Source organism: Neovison vison, chromosome 14 (assembly GCF_020171115.1).
Source record: "Neovison vison isolate M4711 chromosome 14, ASM_NN_V1, whole genome shotgun sequence".
Lineage (NCBI taxonomy): Eukaryota > Metazoa > Chordata > Mammalia > Carnivora > Mustelidae > Neogale > Neogale vison.
This window is the reverse complement of record NC_058104.1, coordinates 36,012,295-36,039,438: the sequence shown is the minus strand read 5'-3', so window position 1 is coordinate 36,039,438 and position 27,144 is coordinate 36,012,295. Positions and strand designations below refer to the sequence as shown.

Below are 27,144 nucleotides of genomic sequence, written 5' to 3'. Positions count from 1 at the left end.
TAGTGTGGCCCCTTTGCCATTTCCAACATGCACTGTTCCTCTCTAAGTCCATCAGCACACCTCCTTCTCCTCCTCCCCCCGCCTCTCCTTGTAAGGACCCTGTGATTGCACTGGGCCTACCGGATACCCTGGGATAACCTCCCCATCTCAAGGTCCTTAGCTTAATCACACCTGCAGACCTCCTTCGCCATATGAGGTAACACATTCAAAGGTTTGAGGGATAGGAGCAGACATTTTAGGAGTCATCGTTCAGCCGCCTGCAATAAACTAAGAAGGACCTGGTCCCGACCAGGGCAGGTCCCGGCCAGGGCAGAGACAGGAGCAGAGAAGAGCTCTGGCCTTGGGTGGAGGCCTGGGTCAAGGTAGACGCTCACGTGGACACTAGGCCTTGAGCTCAGACTGACTCCTAAGGAGCAAGCCAAGGCTGGAGGAAGATTTGGGATCTTTGGTATCAGCTGATGTGGAGGTAAACCAGAGCCCACCCAGGGCAGTGGGGAGCGGCAGAGGACCAACACGCGGGCGATTGGCAACAAATGAGATTTATTTCAACCAAAAGTCAACGGGCACAGAAAGGGGTGTGACAGCCCTAGGAGCTGAGGCTTCTCAGGGTGTGGGATGAGGCTGACGGGCCAGGTCTGGCCACCACCCGGGAAATGCAGCCCAGCAACTCTGGGAAGGTCAGTGACTTCAGCTGCCAGCTCAGCACGGGCCTCCAACAGATCAGTAAGTGATTTCCTTCAAACCTGAGGGAAGGAAACACACAGATGCTGTTAAGAGATGCACACCAGAGAGCAGCACAGGCAGACAGAGGTGGGAGAATGAGGCCCTGCTGGATACCTCCTCGCCGCAGCTCTGCTCTCCCGAGTGTAAGAGGCGATCATCCACAAGGAAGCAAGAAGTGGGATGAGGCTGTGTTTACAGGGATTTTGAAGGGATTCAGAAAGCACTGTCACGGTTTATGGGCTCTGCGGTTAAGGCTGGAAGTCTACCCACTCCACAACGGACCCTGAGCAAATGCAGAGACAGGACGATCTTCACCTCACACATACAGCTGTCACAAAGCAGCCCCCAACATAAAAATGGGTGTTGTTGGGTGTTGTTAATTTATAAAAACAAGAATCAGCTTAATAGTATTATAAACAAACTACATTTCCAGAAGTGTGGCAAAGTTGAGTCGATTCGGGCATAGTGTCATGACAGAAGCTTTATAAGCCAAGAAAATTATTCTCATGAGAGTTTCTCACTGCAAGGGGAAAAGGCTGTTATGATACCAAGTGGAAAAGATCAGGACTCCAAATACATAAGGGCAGAAATTCAATTCTGCTAAAAACAAAAAATTGCTAGAAAAAGAGTGGAAGGAAAAAGTTACCAGAGGTCATCTCTGAGTGACATGCAGCTGATTTTTTTTTTTCTTCACTGGACTTTTTAGATGTTTCCAAAGTCTCTATTAAGAATGACATTTTGGGGTGCCTGGGTGGCTCAGTCATTAAGCATCTGCCTTCAGCTCAGGTCATGATCCCAGATTCCTGGGATCGAGCCCTGCATGGGACTCCCTCCTTGGCAGGAAGCCTGCTTCTCCCTCTCCCACTCCCCCTGCTTGTGTTCCCTCTCTCGCTGTGTCTCTGTCAAATAAAATCTTAAAAAGAGGAAAAAAAAAAAAGACGTTTTAAAAACTGGAGGGGGGGGCAGGCAACAGTATAAAACCCCACTAATAAATTCTTTCAAATAAAAAGACAAATTTAAAAGGATTTTGTGGGCTGAACTGCTGGGTAAATTCATAAACTACTGGAACACTAAGCCCCAGGGGGATAATTAACAGCCTTGTGTCAGCATGGAATGTTTGTAAGGAGGTGCCCCTGCTGTGTCATGTTCTGGGTTTTGTCCGGACTCCCTGCCTAAGGCTGTGTGTCTTTGGGCTAGTCTGCAGGGCAGTGCCCACGGGCCACCTGAAGGGGGGCCACTCCAGTTGAGGCTACACTGGGATCTAAAATGGTCTCCACGGGGCCGGGGAAATGCCCAAGAGAGGACCGGAGGAAGCAAGACCCACGCAGGGCAGCTGGAAAGGAGGAACTGGGTCGAGACTGAGGAAACGAGTAACACTGAACAAGGATCCATGCTCACGGCACAGCCTCCCTCTGCCAGGCGAGGGGACTTGACCTTCATCGCAGAAGGTAAGGGGAGAAACTCGACCTGCAGTTACATGGGTTTGCTGGAGACATGCAGGACAATTTGCGTGCCTGACCTCTAGTAAACCTGGTTATAAGGTGATTCAAGTCAAACATTGGTTACTTTTATTAAGATTATTACTCTAAACTCTGAAGGTGTTTTCCCTTCCAACAGAGGAAATGTCAGAGGATACCTCTAAAGGGCTATGGGTTCGTCTATGGAATTGTCTGAACAATTCGCCTGGTTTCTGTGCTATAAAAATAGAGGACATGACAGCTCATTTTCCACCTACTGCTCAAGGACACATGTGTCTGATTCGCCAGTTCTTTCCAGGTATGTCTTACGGCGCTTTGGAGTCAAAAGGTCCCCATTTCTAGGGCAAATCAACAGAAGTAAAATCATGTACCGAGTTCATGTCCTCCTCTGGTTGCCCAACAAAGGCAGTAATGCTGCATGAGCTGTTCGAGAAGCTCCATTTCATCCAGGAATTCAAGTGACTCTATTCTGTGGGGAGAACAAAAGTAGGGCAACATCAAGTTCTACAATTATAAATGAAGATGACGAGCCGAAGTTTATGGATATGGAAAGGTGTTCATATTATATTAAGAGGAAAGAAGCATGGTGCAATACAGTACCTATGATGCGATCTTTATTTTAAAAAAATACCATAAATAAAGTCAAAAGATAAATGACAAACTAGAAAAAAAAAACTGCAACACAAATGACAAAGGGTAGATTTCCTTTCTCTGTAAAGAGTTGTTAAACTTCATGAGAAAATCTTTTTAAAAACTCAGGTTTAAAAGACAGGTAAAAGACATATTCACCAGAAAAGAAAAACAAGACGCTCTCAATCTCATTAAAATATGAGATACTTTTTCAACTATCAGATTGACGAAGATCAAAAGAAGGCTGATATGCACTTTAGCAAGGACATGGGGGAAAGATACTCGCTGTCCTGTGTTTAGCAGTCAGATTACAAAATGGTACAACCTCTCTGTCCAACTTCATCTCCTCTGTCGATGCTGAAAATGCACACCCTCTTACCAAGCGATTCTGCCTTTTTAATTTTTTTTTATAGATTTTTAAAAATTTATTTATCAGATAGAGATCACAAGTAGGCAGAGAAGCAAGCAGGGGGGGGGGAAGCAGGCTCCCTGCTGAGCAGAGAGTCCGATGCGGGGCTCGATCCCAGGACCCCAGGATTGTGACCAGAGCCGAAGGCAGAGGCTTTAACCCACTGAGCCACCCAGGCGCCCCCAGCAATTCTGCCTTTTTAAAAAATATTTTGCTTATTTATTTGACAGAGAGAGACACAGCAAGAGAGGGAACACAAGCAAAGGGAGTAGGAGAGGGAGAAGCAAGCTTCCTACTGAGCAGGGAGCCTGACTAGGGGCTCAATCTCAAGACCCTGGGATCATGACCTGACCTTCAGGAAGACACTTAACAACTGAACCACCCAGGTGCCCCACTCAGCAATTCTGCCTTTAAGATTTTGTCCTGTGAGGGGTGCCTGGGTGGCTCTGTTGGTTAAGTGTCTGCCTGCAGCTCAGGTCATGATCTTGGGGTCCTGAGATCAAGCCCCGCATGGGCTCTGGCTCCCTGCTCAGCAGGGAGTCTGCTTCTTCCTCTTCTTTTGCCCCTCCCCTGCTCATGGTCTCTCTCTCTTGCTCTTTCTCACGCTCAAATAAATAAATAAAATCTAAAAAAATTTTTTTTACCCTATGCGTACAAAGATGTATATTCCAGAATATTCACTGCAGCATCATAGCATAAAACCTTAAACAAGAAGAGGTTAAATAAATTAAATAAATTAAGAGAGGTTAAATAAATTAAAGCACATTCACACAATAGGATATGTAGCTATCCAGAAGAATGGCAAAGTTGATATGTATCGACACAGAACAGCCTCTACTGCTCATCATGGAGTTCAAAATGGAAGCTGTGTAGTAAATAATGTGCAGGGCACACTATTATCTATGAAAGAGACAGTGGGGGATACACATGCTTGTATACACATAACTCTCCTCTGTAAAAATACAGTTGAAACTGGTAATGGTGCTTGTCTCTTGAGAGGATGTAGTAGACCGGGAGGGAGGGGAAACAGGATTAGAGGGTTGATTTTTGTTTTTACTCTACCTTACTTTATTCTGTACATTTTCTTTTATAATGTGCTGGTATGATTTTTTTTTTTTCAAAAAAGCATTTAAAAATGTAAACTTTAAAACATATGCACACACAAATATGCAAAACATGTAAAATATATTAATACATTTGTTTCTGTTAAAATATGGGCACACTGTGGGCAATTCCAGGCATTTCCAAAAAGTATTAAGAAGAAAATTTAAAATGATCCATATGCCCACCATTCACAACAGTGATTGCTAACATTCAGGTACTGCCATTAGTCCAGGCTGGGGGTGGGGAGAAGTGCTTACGTATGTGCATTTGCTACATGTGTTTCTGTGTATTGTGTTTTTGTTCCTGTCCTGGTGGGCAGGCCTAAGGGTCACATCTGAACTGAGAGTGACTAAGCATAACGTACTTGGCTTGCTTCCTACCTCCTCTTACCAGAATTCACACAAGGCAGATTTGCCTAACACCAAGTTCTACAAAACACCAACACCATAATGAAGGCTCCAGGATGTTTAGCACCAAGTTCAGTTCTTAGGATACTAGATTGTGAAGCTGTTCCCTCGACCGTGAACTCCAAGGCAGGCATATCTTTTGGTCTGTTTTGATCTCTGTTGTGATCTCTGTTGTATGCCTTGTGCTTAGGAAAGTACATGGTGCAGAGCTGACGCTCTGTATTTGTTAAAGAAACAGGCTTGCCTTAGACTTTTTTATACATAGTATCCAGCAGAAGCCCTTGGCAAATGTAGACACAAACTACCAGGTATTCCAGACTTGGGAGGGCTCGTTCCTGTGATGGCTACTGACAGAGACTCCTCCCGGGGCATCCTGACGAGCTGCCAGAGCATTTCCATTTTAGATGCCTGACCAGGGCTATTCAAAATAGTCACCTTGAAAACCAGCTTGTGAGCAAGGAAAATTCTGAAAGATTTCAGAAAACAGACATCTGATCACATGGAGACATCTCTTTCACAAACCTTCAAGGTCTTGATATAAGTATTTGGAAAAAGTAGTGATCCTTCTAAAAATTAATAACAACTTCTGTGGAGAAGCAAGGTTTAAAATTCTAATTATCCTGTAAGAGACCTACACCTGTAGGTTCCCATAGGCAAGAGGAAACACAAACCAGTGAGCATAAAGTAACAATAAAACAAGAACTTAATTAAAGCTGGCACTAACAGTGCCCAGAGATAAATACAGTGTTGTTTATAACAGGGAAATTAACGCACAACAAAAATAAACAATAAGGCACAACTAAACGCCCAGCTCTAGATGCAAATTTTTAACTACTATAAAATTATTATCACTAATTGCTTCACTCACATATCAATATAAATACTAAGCATCTTTGAACAGGACCTGGAAACCTTCTATATGTGGGTATATATTGGTATGTGAAGAGAAATAAAATCAATTGTTAAGTTTCTAAAAGAGGAGGGTGATTTATAGACCAATGCATGTAATATGAATCTACGGATTCAAAAACCAGGAACCTATATATTAATAAATATTCACCTTTTTTTACACACAGAAAAACACACCCCAACTTATTAACAACAGCAATTTTCTGGAGGGGCAGCTGCAGAATGCAGCTTTCCATTTCATGCATGTCATATGCAGCTTAAAATGTGTTTTCAAACAATTTATTTTATAATTAAATTAAAAATTTGAACAATTTATTTTATAATGAGGGGAGAAGTCTGCTTAAAAATCTGTGAGCAAGGGGCACCTGGATGGCTCAGTGGGGTAAGCCTCTGCCTTTGGCTCAGGTCATGATCTCAGGGTTCTGGGATTGAGCCCCTCATGGGGCTCTCTGCTTAGTGGGGAGCCTGCTTCCCCTTCCCCCTGTGCCTACTTATGATCTCCCTCTCTATCAAATAAATACATAAATCTTAAAAAAAAAAATCTGCAAGCAGACCCTTTGGAAGCCCTTGGACAACATCATTCTGCTCCTCCTCCAAAACACAGGGATTATGAAAAATTTCCACTTCCAGAGGGTGCTCTGGGAATGTTACAGGTGCGATTGCTTATTCTGACTAAAATAATCTGTGTTGTCATGGACCATATCTCAGCAAGTGGCTAATAAGTTATTCTCAAGGTGCTATCAATGTTTAGTCTGTAATAGCAGATTAACTTCTTTCAAAGTAAGTCTTGTTAGGGTTTGAGGATTTGTTGTTGCTGTTTTTTTACATTAAAGAGAGTTATGCCTTTAACTCATAATTGTTTGCCGTGAGGCTAACTGCTGCTGATCCCGCACCTGCTCACTTCAGCTTGAGGCAATTTGCTGTACAGTTCCATCATGTCGACTGCTGACGCCGTTTCCCACCCATTCGACAGGAGCCGTTCTTTCTAGAATGTGTGGTGGAGAGAAACGGAGAAGGTACAAGGCACTGGCGTACAAATCCAAGACACTCTTCAAGCACATGAAAATTTCTCTTAGATGACTCTTCTTTTGAAAGCCTAACCTGGCCCCTACCTTCCTTCTTTTTACTTTGCAATTTTCTACACCAAACATGCACTGTTACAATGGGAGAGAAGTCCTCTAGGTATATTTAAAGAGAAGTACAGAAACTTCTCCAGGAGCAACAGTTTTGAAAGCATTCGAGTGGTAATGTGACAAAGACCTGTAAAATCTAACCTATTTTATGGAGGCAGGAAAAAAAAGATATTTAGAAAAATCTACTAGATTCCAGTGGGGTGCCTGGGTGGCGGAGTCAGTTAAGTGTCTGACCCTTGGTTTCAGCTCAGGCCATGATCTCAAGGGTTCTGGGACTGAGCCCCGACTCAGGTTCCGTGCTCAGTGTGGAGTCTGCGTGAGATTCTCCCTCCCCCCCCCACCCTTCCTGCTCGTGCTCTCTCTCTCTCAAATAAATCTTTAACAAAAAGGTTTATTAGATTCTGAGAAACTTAAGGGAAATGTCAAGTACAAAGGTTAGACCATGTTTGGATACTGTTTCAAACACACCAACTATATAATTTTTTTTTTTTTTTAACAATTTAGGAGATCTGAACACACACTGGGTAGTGGGTGCTATGAAGGAGATCTGGTTGATTCGTGAGGTGTGGCAAGGGTATGATCCCATGGGTAAGAAAGTCCTTACTGCCACGAAATTCATACTGAAATGTTTATGGGTAGAATGATATTTTACCCGGGATTTGCCTTAAAATATTCCAATGACAACACCAACACAAACTGGGGATAAATAAAACAATTTGGACAAAATGTGAATTACTGAAGCAGGCTGATGGGAAAAAGGGTGTTCCTTTTATCATTCCTTGTACTTTCCTGCTGTTAGAAAATCTGTATGATGAAAGTTTTAAACGCTGGGGTATATATAGAAAATGTCCACATATATTTTCCACATTGAGGACTTGGCCTTCCCTAGCATGATGAACTAGTGGCCCCCGTGTAGCCCCAGCTTCGCAGATGTGCGAAGGGAAGATGCCCTTCCCTGGGTGGCTCAGGGCAACAGAGTCCCCACTCTCTGACCTGTGACTCTAACGACTTGCAGGTCTGCACTCCTGCCAGGTCACACTGTCGCCTCCGTAGGTTCTCGATCATGATCTGTCCAAACCGGTCATCCATGTTCACCTGGGAAGGGAAAGAGGAGGGTGGACACAGCCAGAAGGGTTTCTCTGCTTCTTGAATATGCAAACTAAGACATCAGCACCCTATTTCTAACCAGTCAAGGCCGACATCTGTTTTTCCAGGGCAGGTCACAGAACTGGGTGCAGGCACAGCACGCAGAGGTGACAAGGGCGTACACTGTGACAGCCTCTAGAAGGGCAACTGGATGGGCGGCGCTCGGCCTGGGAGGCGGCCACGCCACTGCCAGCGTGCTGTTCTGTGGGTTTACTTGTGTGCTCGCAAGGGTGCGAGAATGTTTATGGCAGCATTACGTGTTAAAAGGAAGGACCTGGGAAGGATTTAAATGCCCCTCACCTGGGATCAAAGAAATTTCAGCATAGTCATTTCATGGAATATTGCACGGCCATGAAAACAGAAAAAAAAGAGGAAGTACATATAGATATAGACACAGACGCAGATATGGAATGATTTTTTAGGTAACAAACTCATGAAAGGTAAGGTACAGAGGAATGCGTAGAATATGCTCCTATCCACCTTTAAGGAAAAAAAAACCAACAACCTTTGTCTACATTTATATATGCACAAAATAATTCTGGAATCTGGCCATTTCGCTTCCCATGTTAGAGGGCAAAAGTCCAGGGTAGGAGAGTAGGAGAGAGGCTTGACTTTCCCTGTCCATGCTTTTGTAGTATTTGATTTGTTTTTTTTTTAAAAGATTTTATTTATTTATTTGACAGAGAGAAATCAAAAGTAGATGGAGAGGCAGGCAGAGAGAGAGAGAGGGAAGCAGGCTCCCCGCTGAGCAGAGAGCCCGATGCGGGACTCGATCCCAGGATCCTGAGATCATGACCTGAGCCGAAGGCAGCGGCTTAACCCACTGAGCCACCCAGGCGCCCCTGTAGTATTTGATTTTTTAAAAAAATTTTGCATGTAGTGTTACTTCTTTTTTTTTTTTTTTTAAAGATTTTATTCATTTATTTGACTGAGAGAGATCACAAGTAGGCAGAGAGGCAAACAGAGAGAGAAAGAGGAGGAAGCAGGCTCCCTGCTGAGCAGAGAGCCCGATGCGGGACTCGATCCCAGGACCCTGAGATCACGACCCGAGCCGGAGGCAGCGGCTTAACCCACTGAGCCACCCAGGCACCCCGTATGTAGTGTTACCTCTTAAGAACCATTTCAAACCAATTTAAAAGACTATTAAAGTATATATACACACAAATGCCACAAAACAGAATACAGTGTACATTATCATAAGGTATATGCTATTACCCTGTCACAAATAAAGTATCTAAACTTCATTGCTTTAATATACAGAATGATTCCCAGAGTTCCATGACAACGTTGCTAGACAAGAACCAGTATTACTCTCTTTTGGTGGATGTGTGAGGGTCATGGGACACTAATGGTCACTGCCCACTATTTTTTCAGGATCGAAGGGTGTCTGTGAGCACACACTTCATCCTTTCACTCTCTGGGCTGGAATCCTGGCCTGACAATTTCTAGCTGTGAGGCTGGGTGGCTGTGGGCAAACTGTATAATTCTCTGTGCTTCGGCCCCCTTACCCACAAAGCCTGGGGGGCTAATGTGATAATCAAGTAAGTTAACACATGCAAAACTTGTGGGATGTGCCTGCTATTTAGTCAGCAAATTCTACAAAGTTGCTATCTTCTTGTATCAGTATTGAGAGGCTCATCATTTATGCGATTTTTGTCATTTTAAACTACGGATCAGAAAGTCATGGAAGGCATATTTAATACACGTGAGTATGCTGATGAGTTTGTATTTGTTAGAAAATTAAGTTAAATGTTTATTATTAACAAAATGAGGATGGGAGGTGGGAACCGCGGCAGTTTAGGGATGACTAGGACAATGGAGTTGAAAATGGCACCTCTCCAGGCCTGCCCAAAGTGACAGGATCTGTGGTCAAATTTCACATTCATACCCTGTTGAATAAGAGAAAACACGAGTGAGGGGCACCTGGGTGGCTCAGTGGGTTAAAGCCTCTGCCTTCGGCTCAGGTCATGATCCCAGGGTCTTGGGTTTGAGCCCTGCATAGGGCTCTCTGCTCAGCAGGGAGCCTGCTTCTCTCTCTCTCTCTCTCTCTCTGCCTGCCTCTCTGCCTACTTGTGATCTCTGTCAAATAAATAAATAAAATTAAAAAAAAAAAAAAGAGAAAACATGAATGAAACAAGGTAGACAAACCCAGATGAACACTCACAATGTGTGTCAACGGAAAGCAGAATTCATTTTCCCCAGGCATTAGTATCCTGCAAGCAAAGACAGATTCCCAGGATCTACAGGAAAGACAAATGAGACTGGCTACCATTATACCCATTCACGAGGACTGCAGACTGAGTATGAGGAGTGGCCCCAATTAAAAAGAGGGAAGGAAGAAAACTCAACCAAGAAATACCTATATAAGAACCCGGCCTATATAAGAATGGCACAGGGTGGCAAAAAATCAACCAGGTCTAGCCTTAGATCTGTCCGTAGGTATGTTGTAGCGGGCAAGGCCCTGACTGCTCTTGTCTGGAATAAAATTTAAAAATAAAATGAGACTTAAAAAAAAAAAAAAAAAGTAAAATCAGTAAAAACAAAATAAAAGAAGCAATAAAAATAGCTACCATGCGTGGGGGCGCCTGGGTGGTTCAGTGGGTTAGAGCCGCTGCCTTCGCCTCAGGTCATGATCCCAGGGTCCTGGAATCAAGCCCTGTATCGGAATCTCTGCTGAGCAGGGAGCATGCTTCCTCCTCTCTCTGTGCCTATCTGTGATCTGTCTGTCAAATAAAGAAGTAAAATCTTTAAAAAAAAAAAAGCTACCGGGTCTTCAGCGCTTCTCATATGCCCACTGCTACTCATCATCTCATGAGTTCTCTTAATAATCCAGAGAAGTTATCCCTTTAAAAACATGGACCTGGGGGATGCCTGGGTGACCAAGTCGGTTAAGCTGCTGCCTTCAGCTCAGGTCATGATCCCAGGGTCCTGGGATCAAGTCTCACATCGGGCTCCTTGCTCAACGGGGAGCCTGTTTCTCTCTCTGCCTCTGCCTGCCACAATGCCTGCTTGTGCTCTCGATCTCTCTCTCTCTCTGACAAGTAAGTAAATAGATAAATAAAATCTTTAAAACAACAACAACAACAACAAGGACCTGAGGCTCCAAGAGATCCAAAACAGCTCAGGCCTGCCTGACAGCCCGACAGTGCCAGAAACGCCCCTGTACAAATTAACTCACTCACTCCTCACTACAACCCTATGAAGTCAGGACTGTTATTATTCCCATTTTTCAGATAAGGAGACAGGCACAGAGAGATTATTAAACTTGTCCAGGTCACACAGCTAAGCAGTCTACCTCCAGAGCATGGACTCCCAACCACCATGCAATCCTGCTGAAGGTCACTGAGCCAGGCATAAAGAGCGAGAGCCAGGATTCAGACCCAAGCGGAGTCATTTTAAACCTCGAAAGCGTAACCCTTTCCACTAGGGCAGAAGAGAAAAACAGGCAGCCAGTGGTGCAAACTCGGTGATCTCAGAAATCAGGAAATTTTATTCTCAAATCAAACCAAGACTGGTTTCGGACCAAGGTCCTGAAAAAGAGTTCTCAACTCAACTCGAATTCACACACCCACACAGTAACAAGCAACTGGCACTGAGCGGGGGACCGTCCCATCAGATGGGACATGGACACTCGGGTTCACCGTAGTCCTCACCACTCCTGCCTGCCTTACACTGGCCAACTTGATCCATGTGCATCACTCCTGCCTCTGAAGGAATCGGAGTCGGCTACCCCTCCACCCATAGGACAGCCAAAATTCCCTTCACCAAGGTCTGACTCTACAGTAAATACAATGATAAAAGAAGAACTCAAAAAACTTCTATTGGGACGCCTCGGTGGCTCAGTTGGTTAAGCAGCTGCCTTCGGCTCAGGTCATGATCCCAGCGTCCTGGGATCGAGTCCCACATGGGGCTCCTTGCTCGGCAGGGAGCCTGCTTCTCCCTCTACCTCTGCCTGCCTCTCTGTCTGCCTGTGCTCACTCTCTCTCCCTCTCTCTCTGACAAACAAATAAATAAAATCTTTAAAAAAAAAAAAAAAAAAAACTTCTATTAAGGCCAAGACAGAAGTTCAAAGACTCTGGCCGTAAGTTCGCTGGAAATCAAGAAATCAGGGGGCACCTGGGTGGCTCAGTGGGTTAAAGCCTCTGCTTTCGGCTCAGGTCATGATCCCAGGACCCAGGGATTGAGCCCCGCATCAGGCTCTCTGCTCAGCAGGGAGCCTGCTTTCCTTCCTCTCTCTCTACCGGCCTCTCTGCCTACTTGTGACCTGTCTGTCAAATTAAAAAAAAAAAAAAAAAAAAGAAATCAGGAATGCTGGGGATTGCCAGAATCAATGGAAAAGGAGGTATGTGAGTGGGCAGAGGCAGAAGGAAAAGAGTAAGCGGGAAAACATACTGACGTTGCTCAGAGAGTGTTGAGCCACCATGGAAACAGAGGCAGAAAGCAAATGTCTCACGCTCCCACTTACCTGTTCATAGTTTATGAACATGGCAGCATCAAAACTGCTGGCTGCCCACTTGAGAAGGTTGGCCGACTGCTCCGGAGTCATATAAACCAGCACACATTCGGCGATCAGGAGTGTTGGCAATCTTAAGAGAAGAAAAAAGGCATCATCCACATGTATTCATCAAACGGACTCTCTAGGGATGACTGGGTGGCTCTGTTGGGTAAGCACCCTGCTCAGGTCATGATCTCGGGGTAGTGAGATCAAGCCCACATCGGGCTCCCCATTCAGTGGGGAGTCTGCTGGAAATTCTCCCCCTCCCACTCCCTATGCTCCTCCCCCTGCACACATGCTCCCCCCCCAGCAAATAAATAAATAAATAAATAAAGTTGTCAAGTATACACTAAAAAAAATGGGACTCTCTAATGGCACACATATGGCAGTACTGGTGGGGCAGTAAAACTCTGTTTTTCACACCCCAGGAAAACAAGACACACTGAACAAGCACATCAACAGTCAATGTAGTAATAGATGTAGGACACCATCATGCCCCAAAGTTTCAGACTGTAAAAAGGTGAGCAATGAGCAAGGATTTGTCTCACTTCTGAAACAGTGTTGAAGGCACGTGGTGTTGTGTAGACATAGCTACAAATTCTCCCCTTCCCCTACCCCCGATAGTCCAAAATGGTGGAGGAGTAGGAGACCTTGGTTTTGTCTGGTCCCAGAAATTCAGTTAGAGAGCTATCACATCATTCGGAACACCCACAAACTCAACCAGAGATTGAAGAACAGCTGCAACCCTACCAATAGAAAAGGGACCACTTTCTGCAAGGTAGGAGGTGCAGAGAAGTGAATCCGATGCAACATACCGCAAGATAAACCGTGGGGGTTGGGGGAGCCTCCATAAACCGGCACCAGAAAGTGACAGAGCAGCAGAGCACAAAATCGGAACTTTCAGACATCTGTCCTGGCTCACCAGCATGTCCCTGCCTGAAAGGAGCTCCAGTGGTGAAGCAGGGCAGAATCCTGGGTAGGAGAGTGTAATCTCAGGAACCCAGCGTCCCAGAAAGACTGGCGGTACCTGAGTGTGGCAGAGCTCCTGGGCACTGGAGCAGGGAAGACGGCTGCAATCAGAGAGCCCAGGAGGGGGTTCTCAGCTTGGGGTTGCTATAAACTGTGAACCAAGGCATGGTCAGGTGACTGCTCCCGGACTAGGGGCCCAGTAAGCAGCAGAACCACTGCAAAACACCCCTTCCTCCCCTGGGGGGCGTGGCACAGGTGCACACTGCAGGAGTCGGCACAGTTTACAGACTTGAAAGGGATCATGTGCCTGAGATAGAAATGCTCGGTCACAGGCTGGATGAGGATGGAGTGTGGTTGGAGACCAGGGAGATAGGAATGATTGACTGCTTTCCTCTGAGGGCTCCCTGATACCAGACTGGATAAAAAAGCAAGACCATTGAGGGGCACCTGGGTGGCTCAGTGGGTTAAAGACTCTGCCTTCGGCTCAGGTCCTGATCCCAGGGTCCTGGGACTGAGCCCCGAATCCGGCTCTCTGCTCAGCAGGGAGCCTGCCTCCTCCTCTCTCTCTGCCTGCCTCTCTGCCTACTTTTGATCTCTGTCAAATAAATAAATAAAATCTTAAAAAAAATAAAAATAAAAATAAAAGGCAAGAGCATCGATACGCTGTCTGCAAGAGACTCCTCTTAGACTCAAAGACACCTCCAGATTCAAAGTGAGGGGGTGGAAAACCATTTACCATGCTAACGGACATCCAAAGAAAGCTAGGATAGCAATCCCTGTATCAGACCTATAGATTTGAAACCAAAGACTAATAATGGATGATGAAGGACACTAGATCATAAAGGGTCTATCCAACAAGAAGATCTAACAATCGTAAATATTTATGCCCCTCACATGGGATCAGCCAATTATATACACCAGTTAATAACAAAATTAAAGAAACACACTGGTGAGAATACAGTAATCGTCGGGGACTTGAACACGCCCTCACTGCCAAGGACGGATTGTCTAAGCAGAAGATCAACAAGGAAACAAGGGCTCTGGATGACACACTGCCCCAGATGGACTTCACAGATACAGTCAGAGCATTCCACCCTAAGGCAACAGAATACACAGTCTTCTCGAGTGCCCGTGGAACATTCTCCAGAACAGAACACCTACGGGGACACAAATCAGGTCCCAACTGGTACCAAAAGACTGGGATCCTTCCCTGCCTATTTTCAGACCACAGTGATTGGAAACTGGAACTCAAATCACAAGAGGAAAGTTGGAAAGAACTCAAATACATGGAGGCTAAAGAAGAATTTTAAAAATTCAGGGAAACCGATGAAAATGAAAGCATAACTGTGCAAAATTCTGGGGATGCAACAAAGAGAGGGAAGTATATAGTAATACAAGCCTTTCTCAAGAAACAAGATAGACCTCAAATACACAACCAAACCTTACACCTCAAGAAACTGGAGAAAGAACAGCAAATAAAGCCTACTAGACTCAAGAGTAGAGCAGAAATCAATACAATAAAACCAGAAGGACAGTAGAACAGATCAATGACTAGGAGCTCGTTCCTTGAAAGAATTAGTAAGATCGATAATCCCCGGGACAGACTGATCAAAACAAAAAGAGCAAGGACCCAAATAAACAAAATCATGAATGAGAGAGGAGACGTCACAACCACACCAAAGAAATACAAACAACCGGAAGGACATATTACGAGCATCTACATGCCAACAAATTAGGCAATCCGGAAGAAACAGATGCATTCCTGAGATACATACACTACCAAAACTGAACCAGGAAGAAAGAGAAAACCTAAACAGACCCATAACCAGCAAAGAAACTGAAGCAGTCATCAAAAATCTCCCAACAAGCCAAAGTCCAGGGCCAGATGTCTTCCCAGGGGAATTCCACCCAACAGCTAAACAAGAATTAATACCCAATCTTCCGAAGCTGTTTCAAAAACCAGAAATGGAAGGAAACCTTCCAAACTCTTTCTATGAGGCCAGCATTACCTTGATCCCCAAACCAGACAGAGACCCTCACCAAAAAGGAGAATTACAGACCAATATCCCTGATGAACATGGATGCAAAAATTCTCACCAAAATACTAGCTAATAGGATCCAACAGTACGTGAAAACGATTATTCACCACGACCAGTGGAATTTAATTCCTGGGACGCAAGGGTGGTTCAATATCTGCGAATCAATCAATAGGGATAGACTACACAGATGAAGGAAAGGACAAGAACCCTATGAGCCTCTCAACAGAGGCCGAAAAAGCCCATGACAAACTACGGCATCCTTTCTTGATCAAAATTTCACAGTGTAGGGAGAGAGGGAATGTACCTCAATATGGGAATGTACCTCTATATCATAAAAGCCATCTATGAAAAGCCCACAGTGAGTATCATTCTCAACGGGGAAAAAGAGAGCCTTTCCCTTTTCCCCTAAGGTCAGGAACACAACAGGGATGTTCAGTATCACCACTGCTGTTCAACATAGCACCAGAAGGCCTAGCCTCAGCAATCAGACAACAGAAAGAATAAAAGGCAGGGGTGCCGGCAAGGCTCAGTGGGTTAAGTGTCTGCCTTCAACTCAGGGTCCTGGGATCGAGTCCTGATGATGCTCTCTGCTCAGCAGGGAACCTGCTTCTCCCTCTCCCTCTGTCTGATGCTCTGCCTACTTGTGATTTCTCTATCAAATAAACAAATAAAATCTTCAAAAAAGATTTTTTAAAGTAAGTAAGTAAGTAAGTGAGTAAGAAAGAAATAAAGGGCATCCAAATCAGCAAAGAAGTCAAACTCTCACTCTTTGGAGAGGACATGATACTCTATGTGGAAAACCCAAAAGACTCCACCCCAGAATTGCTAGAACTCATACAGGAATTCGGCAAAGTAGCAGGATATAAACTCAATGCACAGAAATCAGCTGCATTTCTATACACTAACAAGGAGACAGAAAAAAGAGAAACCGAGGAGTCGATCCCATTTGCAACTGCACCCAAAACCATAAGATACCTAGGAATAAACCTAACCAAAGAGGTAAAGGATCTGTACTCCAAAAACGGCAGAACACGTATGAAAGAAACTGAGGAAGACACGAAGAAATGGAAAAATGTTCCATGCTCATGGACTGGAAGAACAAATATTGTTAAAACGTCTATGCTACCTTGAGCAATCTACATAGTCAACGCAATCCCTACCAAAATACCGTCAACTTTTTTTCACAGAGATAGAACAAATAATCCCCAAACTTGTCTGGAACCAGAAAAGACCCCAAACAGCCAGAGGAGTGTTGAAAAACAACACCAAAGCTGGTGGCATCCCAATCACAATCTTAAGCTCTATTTACAAAGCTGTCATCACTCAGAGAGTACTGGCACAGAAACAGACAAATGGATCAATGAAATGGACTATAGAATCTGGAAATAGACCCTCAACTCTAGGGTCCACTACACCATACACAAAAATAGACTCAAAGTGGATGAACGATCTACACATGAGACAGGAATCCATCAAAACTGTAGAGAACACAGGCAGCAAGTTCCGTGACCTCAGCTGCAGCAACGTCTTGTCAGACACGTCTCCAAAGCCAAGGGAACTAAAGGCAAAATTGAACTACCGGGACTTCATCAAGATAAAAAGATTTTGCACAGCAAAGGGAATAGTCGACAAAACCAAAAGACAACTGTCAGAATGGAAGAAGGTATTTGCAAAAGACGTGTCAGAAAGGGATAGTATCCAAAATCTATAGTATCCAAACTCAACACCCAAAGAATAATCTGATCAAGAAATAGGCAGAAGACATGGACAGACGTTTCTGCAAAGAAGACATTCCAGGGACGCCTGGGTGGCTCAGTTGGTTAAGCAGCTGCGTTCGGCTCGGGTCATGATCCCAGGGTCCTGGGATCGAGTCCCACATTGGGCTCCTTGCTCGGCAGGGAGCCTGCTTCTCCCTCTGCCTCCGCCTGCCTCTCTGTCTGCCTGTGCTCACTCGCTCTCTCTCCCTCTCTCTCTGACAAATAAATAAATAAAATCTTAAAAAAAAAAAAAAAAAACCTGTCTAAAAAAAAAAAAAAAAAAAAGACATTCCAATGGCCAACAGACACATGAAAAAATGCTCCGTATCACTGGGCATCAGGGAAACACAAAGCAAAACCACAAAGAGATACCATGTCACACTGGTCAGAAAGGCTAAAATTAACCACTCAGGAAACGACAGATGTTGGCAAGGATGTGGAGGAAAGGGACCCCTCCTACCCTGTCAGTGGGAATGCAGGCTGGTGCAGGCACCCTGGAAAACAGTTGGAGGTTCCTCAGAAAGTTGAAAGTAGAGCTGCCCTGCAACCCAGGAATTGCATTACTGGGGATTTACCCCAGAGATGCAAATGTAGTGATTCAACTGGGCACCTGCACCCCAATGTTTATAGCAGCAATGTCCACAATAGCCAAGCTATGGAAAGAGCTCAGATGTGCACCGACAGATGAATGGATAAAGAAGATGTCATGTAGACAAACACAGACACACACACAGACACACACACACACACATTACTCAGCCATCAAAAAAATGAAATCTTGCTATTTGCAATAATGTGGATGACCCAGAGGGTATTTTAAAAAATAGTTTATTTATTTATTTGAGAGGGAGAAAAAACAGAAGCAGGGGGACAGAGAGGCAGAGGGAGAAGCAGACTCCCCACTGTGCAGGGATTCCCAAGGCAGGGCTGAAGGCAGGAATTAGTGGTATTATGCTAAGCGATCTAGATAATCAGAGAAAGACAATTACCATATGATCTCACTCATATGTGGAATTTAAGAAACAAAGGATCATACAGGAAGAGAGGAAGAAAGGATCATGAGGATCATACAGGAAGAGAGGAAAACATAAAGTAAGATGAAACCAGAGAGAGACAAACTGTAAAAGACTCTTAATCATAGGAAACAAACTGAGGGTGCTGGAGGGGATGGAGGTGGGGTGAGGGGGTAACTGGGGATGGACATCAAGGTGGGCATGGGATGTAATAAGCACTGGGTGTTATAGAAGACTGATGAATCACTGACCTCTATCTCTGAAACTAGTAACACATAACACATTGTATGTTAATTAACTTAATTTAAATAAAAATAAGACACCCCCCCACCACCTGCACATGGTGACAAGGCGACACAGCTGACTCTCACTCCAGATGCAGAGATTCTTCCTTCCCCTGGTATCGGGGTTAGTTGTAGAACTCGCTTTAGCCAAGGGAACAGTAGCAAACTGAACGCAAGCAGAAGCTTGAAAATCATTTACACAGGGGCCCTGGCTCTCTTGCCTGGAAACCCAAACCATCATGGGAATGAACCCAAGCTAGCTTGCAACTGGAGGGGAGGCCCTGTGCAATACAATGAGGCATCCTATTTGCCTGCTGCCCACATATAGTGAACCTGAGGGGATTATCAGCTATACCTGGCCCCAGCAGACGTACCAAACACCTAAGCCCAGCCCAAACTCTCCACTCACAGAACCTTGAGCAACTTGTGTATCTAGATTGTGAGCTGTTCTAAAGTGGAAGTTTTCTAAGGCACTGAGTTGGAGAGACTGTTACACATTAAAAACTGACTGACAAATGCAGAAATAATGATACTTGTTTAATCAAATCCAATTCTTATATGTCTTTACCATCAAGAATTGACAAGAACACGAACAATCTTAAGGAAATTACATTGGTTAGTATGCACTCTGATTCAACAGACACGATGTAATGAACAAATTATGAAATAAGAAAAGCAATAAACTCCTAGAAAAATCTCTAAAACCTTAATTCTTAAAAGGGAACACAACCCCAAATTATGTGAGCTCTGCTGGTTTATTCCTGGATCTTTTACTGCTCCTTCTCTCCCTCCTTTACTGTATCCACTTTCTTTCTCTGCCCCTAAATATGGCTATTCCTCATAGCTGGTTGCTATTTTTCTCACAAAGCAAGTGGGTTACTTTAAAAAAAAATTTTTTTTTTAAGATTTTATTTATTTACTCGACAGAGAGATATCACAAGTAGGCAGAGAGGCAGGCAGCAGCGGGTGGGGGAGAGGGGAGGTGGCAGGCTCCCTGCTGAGCAGAGACCGCTACCCTCCCCCATGTGGGGCTTGATCCCAAGACCCTGGGATCATGACCTGAGCTGAAGGCAGAGGCTTTAACCCACTGAGCCACCCAGGCTCTCCTAAAAAAATTTTTTTAAAGATTTATTTATTTATTTTAGAGAGAAAGCATGTGCACAGGGGATGGGGGAGGGACAGAGGGAGCAGGAGAGCGAGCATCTCAAGCAGGCTCCCGCTGAGTACAGAGCCCACCATGGGGCTTGATCCTATGACCCTGAGATCACGACTTGAGCCATAATCAAGAGTCAGATGCTCGGGGTGCCTGGGTGGCTCAATCGTTGGGCGTCTGCCTTCAGCTCAGGTCATGACCCCAGGTCTCCGGGATCAAGCCCCACATCGGGCTCCCTGCTCAGTGGGAAGCCTGCTTCTCCCTCTCCCACTCCCTCTGCTTGTGTTCCCTCTGTCACTGTCTCTCTCTCTCTGTCAAATCAATAAATAAAATCTTAAAAAAAAAAAGTCAGATGCTCAACCAACTGAGCCATCCAGGCATGCCGCAGGTGAGTTATATTTGTCTATTTTTACTGGTGGGGGTTCTCAAAATGAATATATTGTCTGAACTCGAATACCAAGAAAGCAGTTGAAAAACACATGGTATATGTTACTGTCAGAATAGAAGCTGTACACCTGGGCTCAGGGTGTAGACTCTTTATCACTAGAAAGGCTCCCCACCAAAAAAGTGCGGGCTCTGACCTAATCACAGTACCAACTATCCATCATTACCGTTCATGGGTTTCCTTCTTTCCTTTTTTTTTTTTTTTGACCATGAAATGGTATATAATTCAAGTTATTTGGGAATATATATCCAAATGCTCTCTGTACCCGACTGGATCATAGTATAAAGAAACTGAGGGGGGCACCTGGGTGGCTCAGTGGGTTAAAGCCTCTGCCTTTGGCTCAGGTCATGATCCCAGAGTCTGCATCGGGCTCTCTGCTCAGCAGGGAGCCTGTTCCTACCCACCCTGCCTACTTGTGATCTCTCTCTCTCTCTCTGTCAAATAAATAAAAAATATTTTAAGAAAAAAAAAAAGAAACTGAGGGCACTAAATCCGGAGGAAAGTCAATGATGTCTGAGTTGCAAACAATGTTGAAAATCAGAAAGAAAAATATTAAAAATAATTTTTTAAAAATAGCAATAACCTAAGTTTTAAAACCCCAGATTATATCAACAGAAATGATCAGAAAAAGAGAATGAGTGGGGGAAAAGTTCTAAGACTCCAATTAACAGGTTGATAGTTAGAGAACTACAGCTCCAATAACCTTTTTAATGCAAAAGTGTCCTTAAGACACTACCACAGGGGGAAGCCACATAAAGAAGGCTATATGGGAATTTTCTGTATGATTTTTGCAACTTTTTTGTAGATTTGAATTATTTGAAAATGGAAAGTTTAACATTTTTCAGTGTAGTTCTAGGACACAGCCATTGGCAATATTAAAAATTGGATTAATACTTTTCAAAATAGAGAAAGCAAAGCAAAGACAGTCGTAAAGGAAAATACGGAGCACAAACAAAGCTCCGGGTAATTATATACGTAATTCTAATACTTGTCACGGCAACTGCTCTTCATCCCTTTTGTAGATGTCCAAAGGTGAGGCAAACTTCCCTTTCAAGAGCTAGCCTGATTTGTAACTGATTATTTCCTGATCTTTTAGCAGATTTGCTCCAACGGTGGCTTACTACAGTGGCAGTAGGTGGCAGCTGGTTACCATGGTGACCGCGGTAATCTACAGGAGACTATAGTCTATTTGTCAATTCTGTTCAACCACTTTCACATCAGACTTAACTTAATCTTCAGGACCATCTTGTGGACTGTTTTTTACCCCAGTTGACAAATGAAATTAAGGCTCAGAGAGGCTTTTAGCGGGGGGGGGGGGTTGTTTAAGAAAAAAACTGCCCCTACTAAATACTTGTAAGCAGGAGAGGTCACTTGGAGCCCAGGATGAGATTCCGGCACTCGGGCTTGCCTCATTCTGAGGGGGCTCCAGGTTGAGCACCGTCAGCTTGAAGCAACCTACTGATCACTCATTAATATGCCCCCAAGAAAACCAGTGGTATTCTTCTCTTTTGCTGAAAGAAGAACACTTTGCTCGCTACCATCTGGGAACCATCTAAAGGGTTCCACAAAGGAAAAAAGAGGCATATTATGTACAGTGCATTGACCTGCTCTCTGAACACTCAGTTAGACAGACAAAGAGACGATAAGCACTAGGTATGTGAGTGCCATTCCCAAATCTGCAAATGTGGATATACACATCTCGACAATGACAACATGGTATATGATTCTAGGCTAAACATGTAAACAAGAACTTCAAAGCCCTGAGGTGACAGCCATCACCACTTTAACAAAAGATGTACCCGAGGGGCGCCTGGGTGGCTCAGTGGGTTAAGCCGCTGCCTTCAGCTCAGGTCATGATCTCAGGGTCCTGGGATCGAGTCCCGCATCGGGCTGTCTGCTCAGCAGGGAGCCTGCTTCCCTCTCTCTCTCTCTGCCTGCCTCTCCGTCTACTTGTGATCTCTCTCTGTCAAATAAATAAATAAAATCTTAAAAAAAAACCAAAAAACAAAAAACAAAAGATGTACCTGAAAGGTCAAGCTTCAACTCCCCACACCTCCTCCCCTGCATCAGCCCAAACTCAACTGTATTTGCACCTGTCCTCACCCGCCTTCCTCTCTTCTCCGAAGAAGGACAGCTTTCCCTTCCCTCCAAGGCTCTTGTCCTCTGTCCACTCTATAGCCTCTTCTCTACCAGTGATTTCCCTAACAGCTACTCTCTTTGATCACTGGCCACTGATTCTTTGCCTTCAATTTATTTTTTAAATAACTGTTTCTCCTACCTTCCCCTCAAACCTCTCTCTTGAGTTACTTACCTCCAATATTGTTGAAAGTGTCATCTTCACTAACAGTAACTTTCTAGACATGACTTTACCCTCCACTACTATTAAATTCCAATCTCATTTTGACCAGTATCAGTGTGCTAAAACCACATATCTCACCCTCCTCCACTGTTCCTGAAATATACCTCCTCCCAGGAATTTGATGTGAACCCTTCCGGCCCATTTTTAAAATACTTTTGTGATACACAGATGTAATCATGGAAGTACTGTATTTTGAGGGTTTGATTTTACACATTTGGTATCATCACACTGTACATATTATTCTGCAACTTGACTTTTTACTTTTAATGCAACATTGTGTTTTTGAGCTCTCTCCATGCTGATCTATGCCATGCCTTTTACATACTGCCCACTCACTCCTCTCCTGAAGGATAGTTAGAATGGTTCCAATTTTCTGCTACTGAAAACCGTGCCCATGACGAACATCCTCCTTGCACAGGCAGACCTTTCTGAGGTACACACAACCAAGAGTGGAATGAACTACTACATCACATGGCACATATGCTTGCAATTTTAGTAGATACTTCCAGACTGTTCCTCATAATGACTGTCCCAAATTCACTTGCATCAGTTTTGTGCAGGACCATTCTTGTTCTCATGTAACCTTGCCAGCACCTGATAATGTCAGACTTTTCTATTTTTGCTGACGTGGCTGGAGTAAAATAGAGTTCCATCTGATTATACTGAGGTTCAATAACTTTTCATGTAATATTCAATTCCTTCTTTGAGGTACCTTGTCATCTGTCTTTTGCCTGTTTTCCAATGGGATTTACTTTTTTTTTTTTTTAAAGATTTTATGTATTTATTTGACAGAGAGAGATCACAAGTAGACGGAGAGGCAGGCAGAGAGAAAGAGAGAGAGGGAAGCAGGCTCTCCGCTCAGCAGGGAGCCCGATGTGGGACTCCATCCCAGGACCCTGAGATCACGACCTGAGCCGAAGGCAGCGGCCCAACCCACTGAGCCACCCAGGCGCCCAAGGGATTTGCTTTTTTTAATAGTAGCTTTTCTTTATATATTGTGCATTCTAATCGTTTGCATATTGCAATTACATGTTTCTATGCATATAATTATCTTCTCTCAAATTTTATGATGTTAGGCATCAGTATGTTACAAAAACAATGCACATTATTCTGATGTGAAAACGGGCTTGAGAACTTTGCTTCGAAAAATACTTCCGAAAACCACTCTCAGTAGCAATGGGATAATATCTCAGAATAAAAAATGGACAGAGGTATCATGCTGCAATTTCAACTGGCCTTATCTCATATGAGCAAGAAGTCACAAATGCATTAAGAGGTTAAAAAAAAATCTCACTGTGGATTCATGTTACATTTCTTTAGTTTCTCTTCCAGTTCAGGTAAATCTCGGAGATCTGCTCCAATAACAGCATATCTCTTTGAATCCAACAGGTGTCCATCTGCAAATCCAAGAAGAGATGATCATTTCAACAAAAATTCATCAAGAAATTATAATTTCAATGGATATGATTTTTTCAAAATTAAAGTAAATTTATTGTTTTTCTCCATTACAAAAATACATGCTCCGTTGTCGGGGAAAAAAATCAGGAATGAGGAGGGTAGAAATGAACTAAAACCACATCCTCCAGAGATAACTATTAGTATTTTTGTGTAGAACATCCTGGTCCTTTTTTCTTTTTTTTTAAAATAAATTTTTAAATTTTTTATAAACATATATTATTATCCCCACGGGTACAGGTCTGTGAATCGCCAGGTTTACACACTTCACAGCACTCACCAAAGCACATACGCTCCCCAATGTCCGTAACCCCACCCCCCTTCTCCCAACCCCCTTCCCCCCAGCAACCCTCAGTTTGTTTTGTGAGATTAAGAGTCACTTATGGTTTGTCTCCCTCCCAATCCCATCTTGTTTCATTTATTCTTCTCCTACCCACTTAAGCCCCCATGTTGCATCACCACTTCCTCATATCAGGGAGATCATATGATAGTTGTCTTTCTCCGCTTGACTTATTTCACTAAGCATGATACGCTCTAGTTCCATCCATGTTGTCGCAAATGGCAAGATTTCATTTCTTTTGATGGCTGCATAGTATTCCATTGTGTATATATACCACATCTTCTTTATCCATTCATCTGTTGATGGACATCTAGGTTCTTTCCATAGTTTGGCTATTGTGGACATTGCTGCTATAAACCTGGTCCTTTTTTTCTATGTGCCCAAACTCATATATATAACATAAACACATTCTCACACAAACATACATACACACCTCACACAGAAAAAAAACAAACAGGGCCAATTCTTTTTTTGAAAACTGCTTTCCTTATTTAACGGTAACATCAATGACATCATTCTCTGTAATGATTTCCTAGTATTCCAGAGTGGATAAAACAACTTACTCAACCAATCTCTCACTATCGGACATATGGTATTTCCAAGTTTTCTCCATCTGAGGCACTGCAGTGAACATCTTTATATAGACATTATGAAGCAACTGTCAAGTAGGTCTCTATGAGTAGAATTAGGAGGTCAAAGGATAAGCCTATGTAAACAATGGTACCAATTGGCTGGCTGCTTCTAAACGTTGTGACAATCTGTGAGATATTGTGATTAAAGGAATAGAGTTTCCATACCAAAGTAAAATAAAATTTTAACATTTGCTTAAAAATACTCCAGCAGAGATTGGATGAAATGGTCTATATAGTGGTTCTCAAGCTTTGGCAACCATCAGTATCACCCAGAGGCTTGTTAAAACAAACTGACGGGCTGTACCCCCATGAGTTTCTGATTTAGCAGTTCGTTCAAAAGTAGAAATTTTGGGGACGCCTGGGTGGCTCAGTTGGTTAAGCAGCTGCCTTCAGCTCAGGTTATGATCCCAGCGTCCTGGGATCAAGTCCCACATCGGGCTCCTTGCTCGGCAGGGAGCCTGCTTCTCCCTCTGCCTCTGCCTGCCGCTCTGTCTGCCTGTGCTCGCTCTCTCTCCCTCTCTCTCTCTGACAAATAAATAAAATCTTTAAAAAAAAAAAAAGTAGAAATTTTTTCAAATTCTTTCAAAAGTTAGAAACCTGTATCTCGGGGCACCTGGGTGGCTCAGTGGGTTAAAGTCTCTGCCTTCGGCTCGGGTCGTGATCCCGGGGTCTTGGGATCGAGCCCTGCATCGGGCTCTCTGCTCAGCGGGGAGCCTGCTTCCTCCTCTCTCTGTCTACTTGTGATCTCTGTCTGTCAAATAAATAAACAAAAACTTAAAAAAAAAAAAAAAAGAAAAGAAAAAGAAACCTGTATCTCTGACAAGTGCTCAGGCAGTGCTGATGCCTCTAGTTTAGGACTACACTTTTAGAACCACTGGTACAGGAAGTTGGTCATAGTTAAAGTTAGGTGTTGCATACATAGAGATTCACAGGCTTATTTTTATGTACGCCTAAAAACATCGTCAATTAAAAGTTTTTAAAATGGATTGTAATTAAAAGAAAACTGCTTGGTAGTATATGCGAAGCACTGCTTGCTCAGCTCCCTCAAGGGTATAAACCAGGGAAGGAACTGGAATATCCAACAGCCATCCTATATTGTTGCCAATAAATAGCTCAGGTTCTCTCGGCTCTGAGCGGTCACAGTAGAAAAAGGGAAAGAGGCTAAACCATAGTGTGTCTGGACACCCTCATGATGCTGATAGCCCCATTTAGCTGACTCAAATACACTGAGCTACACACCATGAGCTAAAAGACATACCTCCTAGGAGCCTGCTAGGTATCAGGGAAGCAGGGAAACCCAAAGTCAGAGCTCTAGGTGCCACAATCCCCAAGCGAGAAAAGGAATATAAAGACTATGAAGGCACATCTGCCCTATTATGAGATCAAATAATGATTCCCAAACACTTGTGCACCTTCTTGCAAATAATGTACATGTTGCTAAAAAGTGTGCATGGAGTGAGTTATTCCCTCTCATTTGAAAAAGGAAAAAGAGTTGAGATGTACTACAAAAATACCAATACATTCATTCGTTTGGCCATTCAGGTGTGTATTTATTCAATCAACAATCTCTGCATGCCAGGCACTGTTCTAGGTGCTGGGGACACAGTGATGAACTGGAGACAGACAGGTCACTACCTCCCATGAGGCTTACCTGCCCCAGAGAAGGGAGAGAGACAATGAATCATTAAAGAAAGGAAGAATTAAGAGAATATCAGAGTATTAAGTGCTATGAAGCAAATAAAAGGTGATGAAAAATAAAAAGAGTAGGAGGGACAGGGTTCAGTCTTTCACCTGCTGGTCATGGAGGGCTTCTTGGAGGAGGCAGTAGCTAAGCTAAGACAGAGGTGATCAAAAGGAGACTGGCAAGCAAAATTATGGAAAAAGAGTTCCAGGCTCATGGTAGAAGGAAGCGGAAGATCCGAAGGTGACAGTAAGCGTGGCATGTCCAGACTGCAGCACAACAATGTGGCCAGCTCAGAATTACTGGAGTCAAAAGGAAAATCAGGAGGCAGACATAGACCTGCTTAACCATGTGGATCCCAACCAGCAGGAGGATTTAAGGAGCAGAGTAAGAGAACCTGATTTACTTCTTCTGATTTTTCACTGTGTGCCTATTTATATACTTGGAATTTTCTACTCCATGCGTAATTCAGCTTAACAAAAGTGTCAATTCCAAGATGCATATTTTTTCTACTTTAACATTCCTGAAATCAGGATGCATCGAACAGTCAAGCACATGCCAGTTTATCAACACTTTGCCTTTC

General features: G+C 43.7%; 1 protein-coding gene across 1 annotated transcript in view; it reads right to left on the bottom strand.

Moving 5' to 3' along the window:
* Positions 1 to 523: 523 nt before the first annotated feature.
* LCMT1 (leucine carboxyl methyltransferase 1) overlaps positions 524 to 27,144 on the bottom strand; it is a 57,442-nt gene continuing 30,821 nt past the window's right edge. Inside the window, exons 6-11 of the mRNA XM_044233525.1 lie at positions 23,748 to 23,850; positions 12,405 to 12,525; positions 7,787 to 7,888; positions 6,554 to 6,645; positions 2,573 to 2,670; positions 524 to 743 (exon numbers count right to left, since the gene is read on the bottom strand). Coding sequence (XP_044089460.1) covers positions 721 to 743; positions 2,573 to 2,670; positions 6,554 to 6,645; positions 7,787 to 7,888; positions 12,405 to 12,525; positions 23,748 to 23,850 — 539 coding nt within the window. The 3' untranslated portion in view covers positions 524 to 720. The remainder of the gene's footprint in view (positions 744 to 2,572; positions 2,671 to 6,553; positions 6,646 to 7,786; positions 7,889 to 12,404; positions 12,526 to 23,747; positions 23,851 to 27,144) is intronic.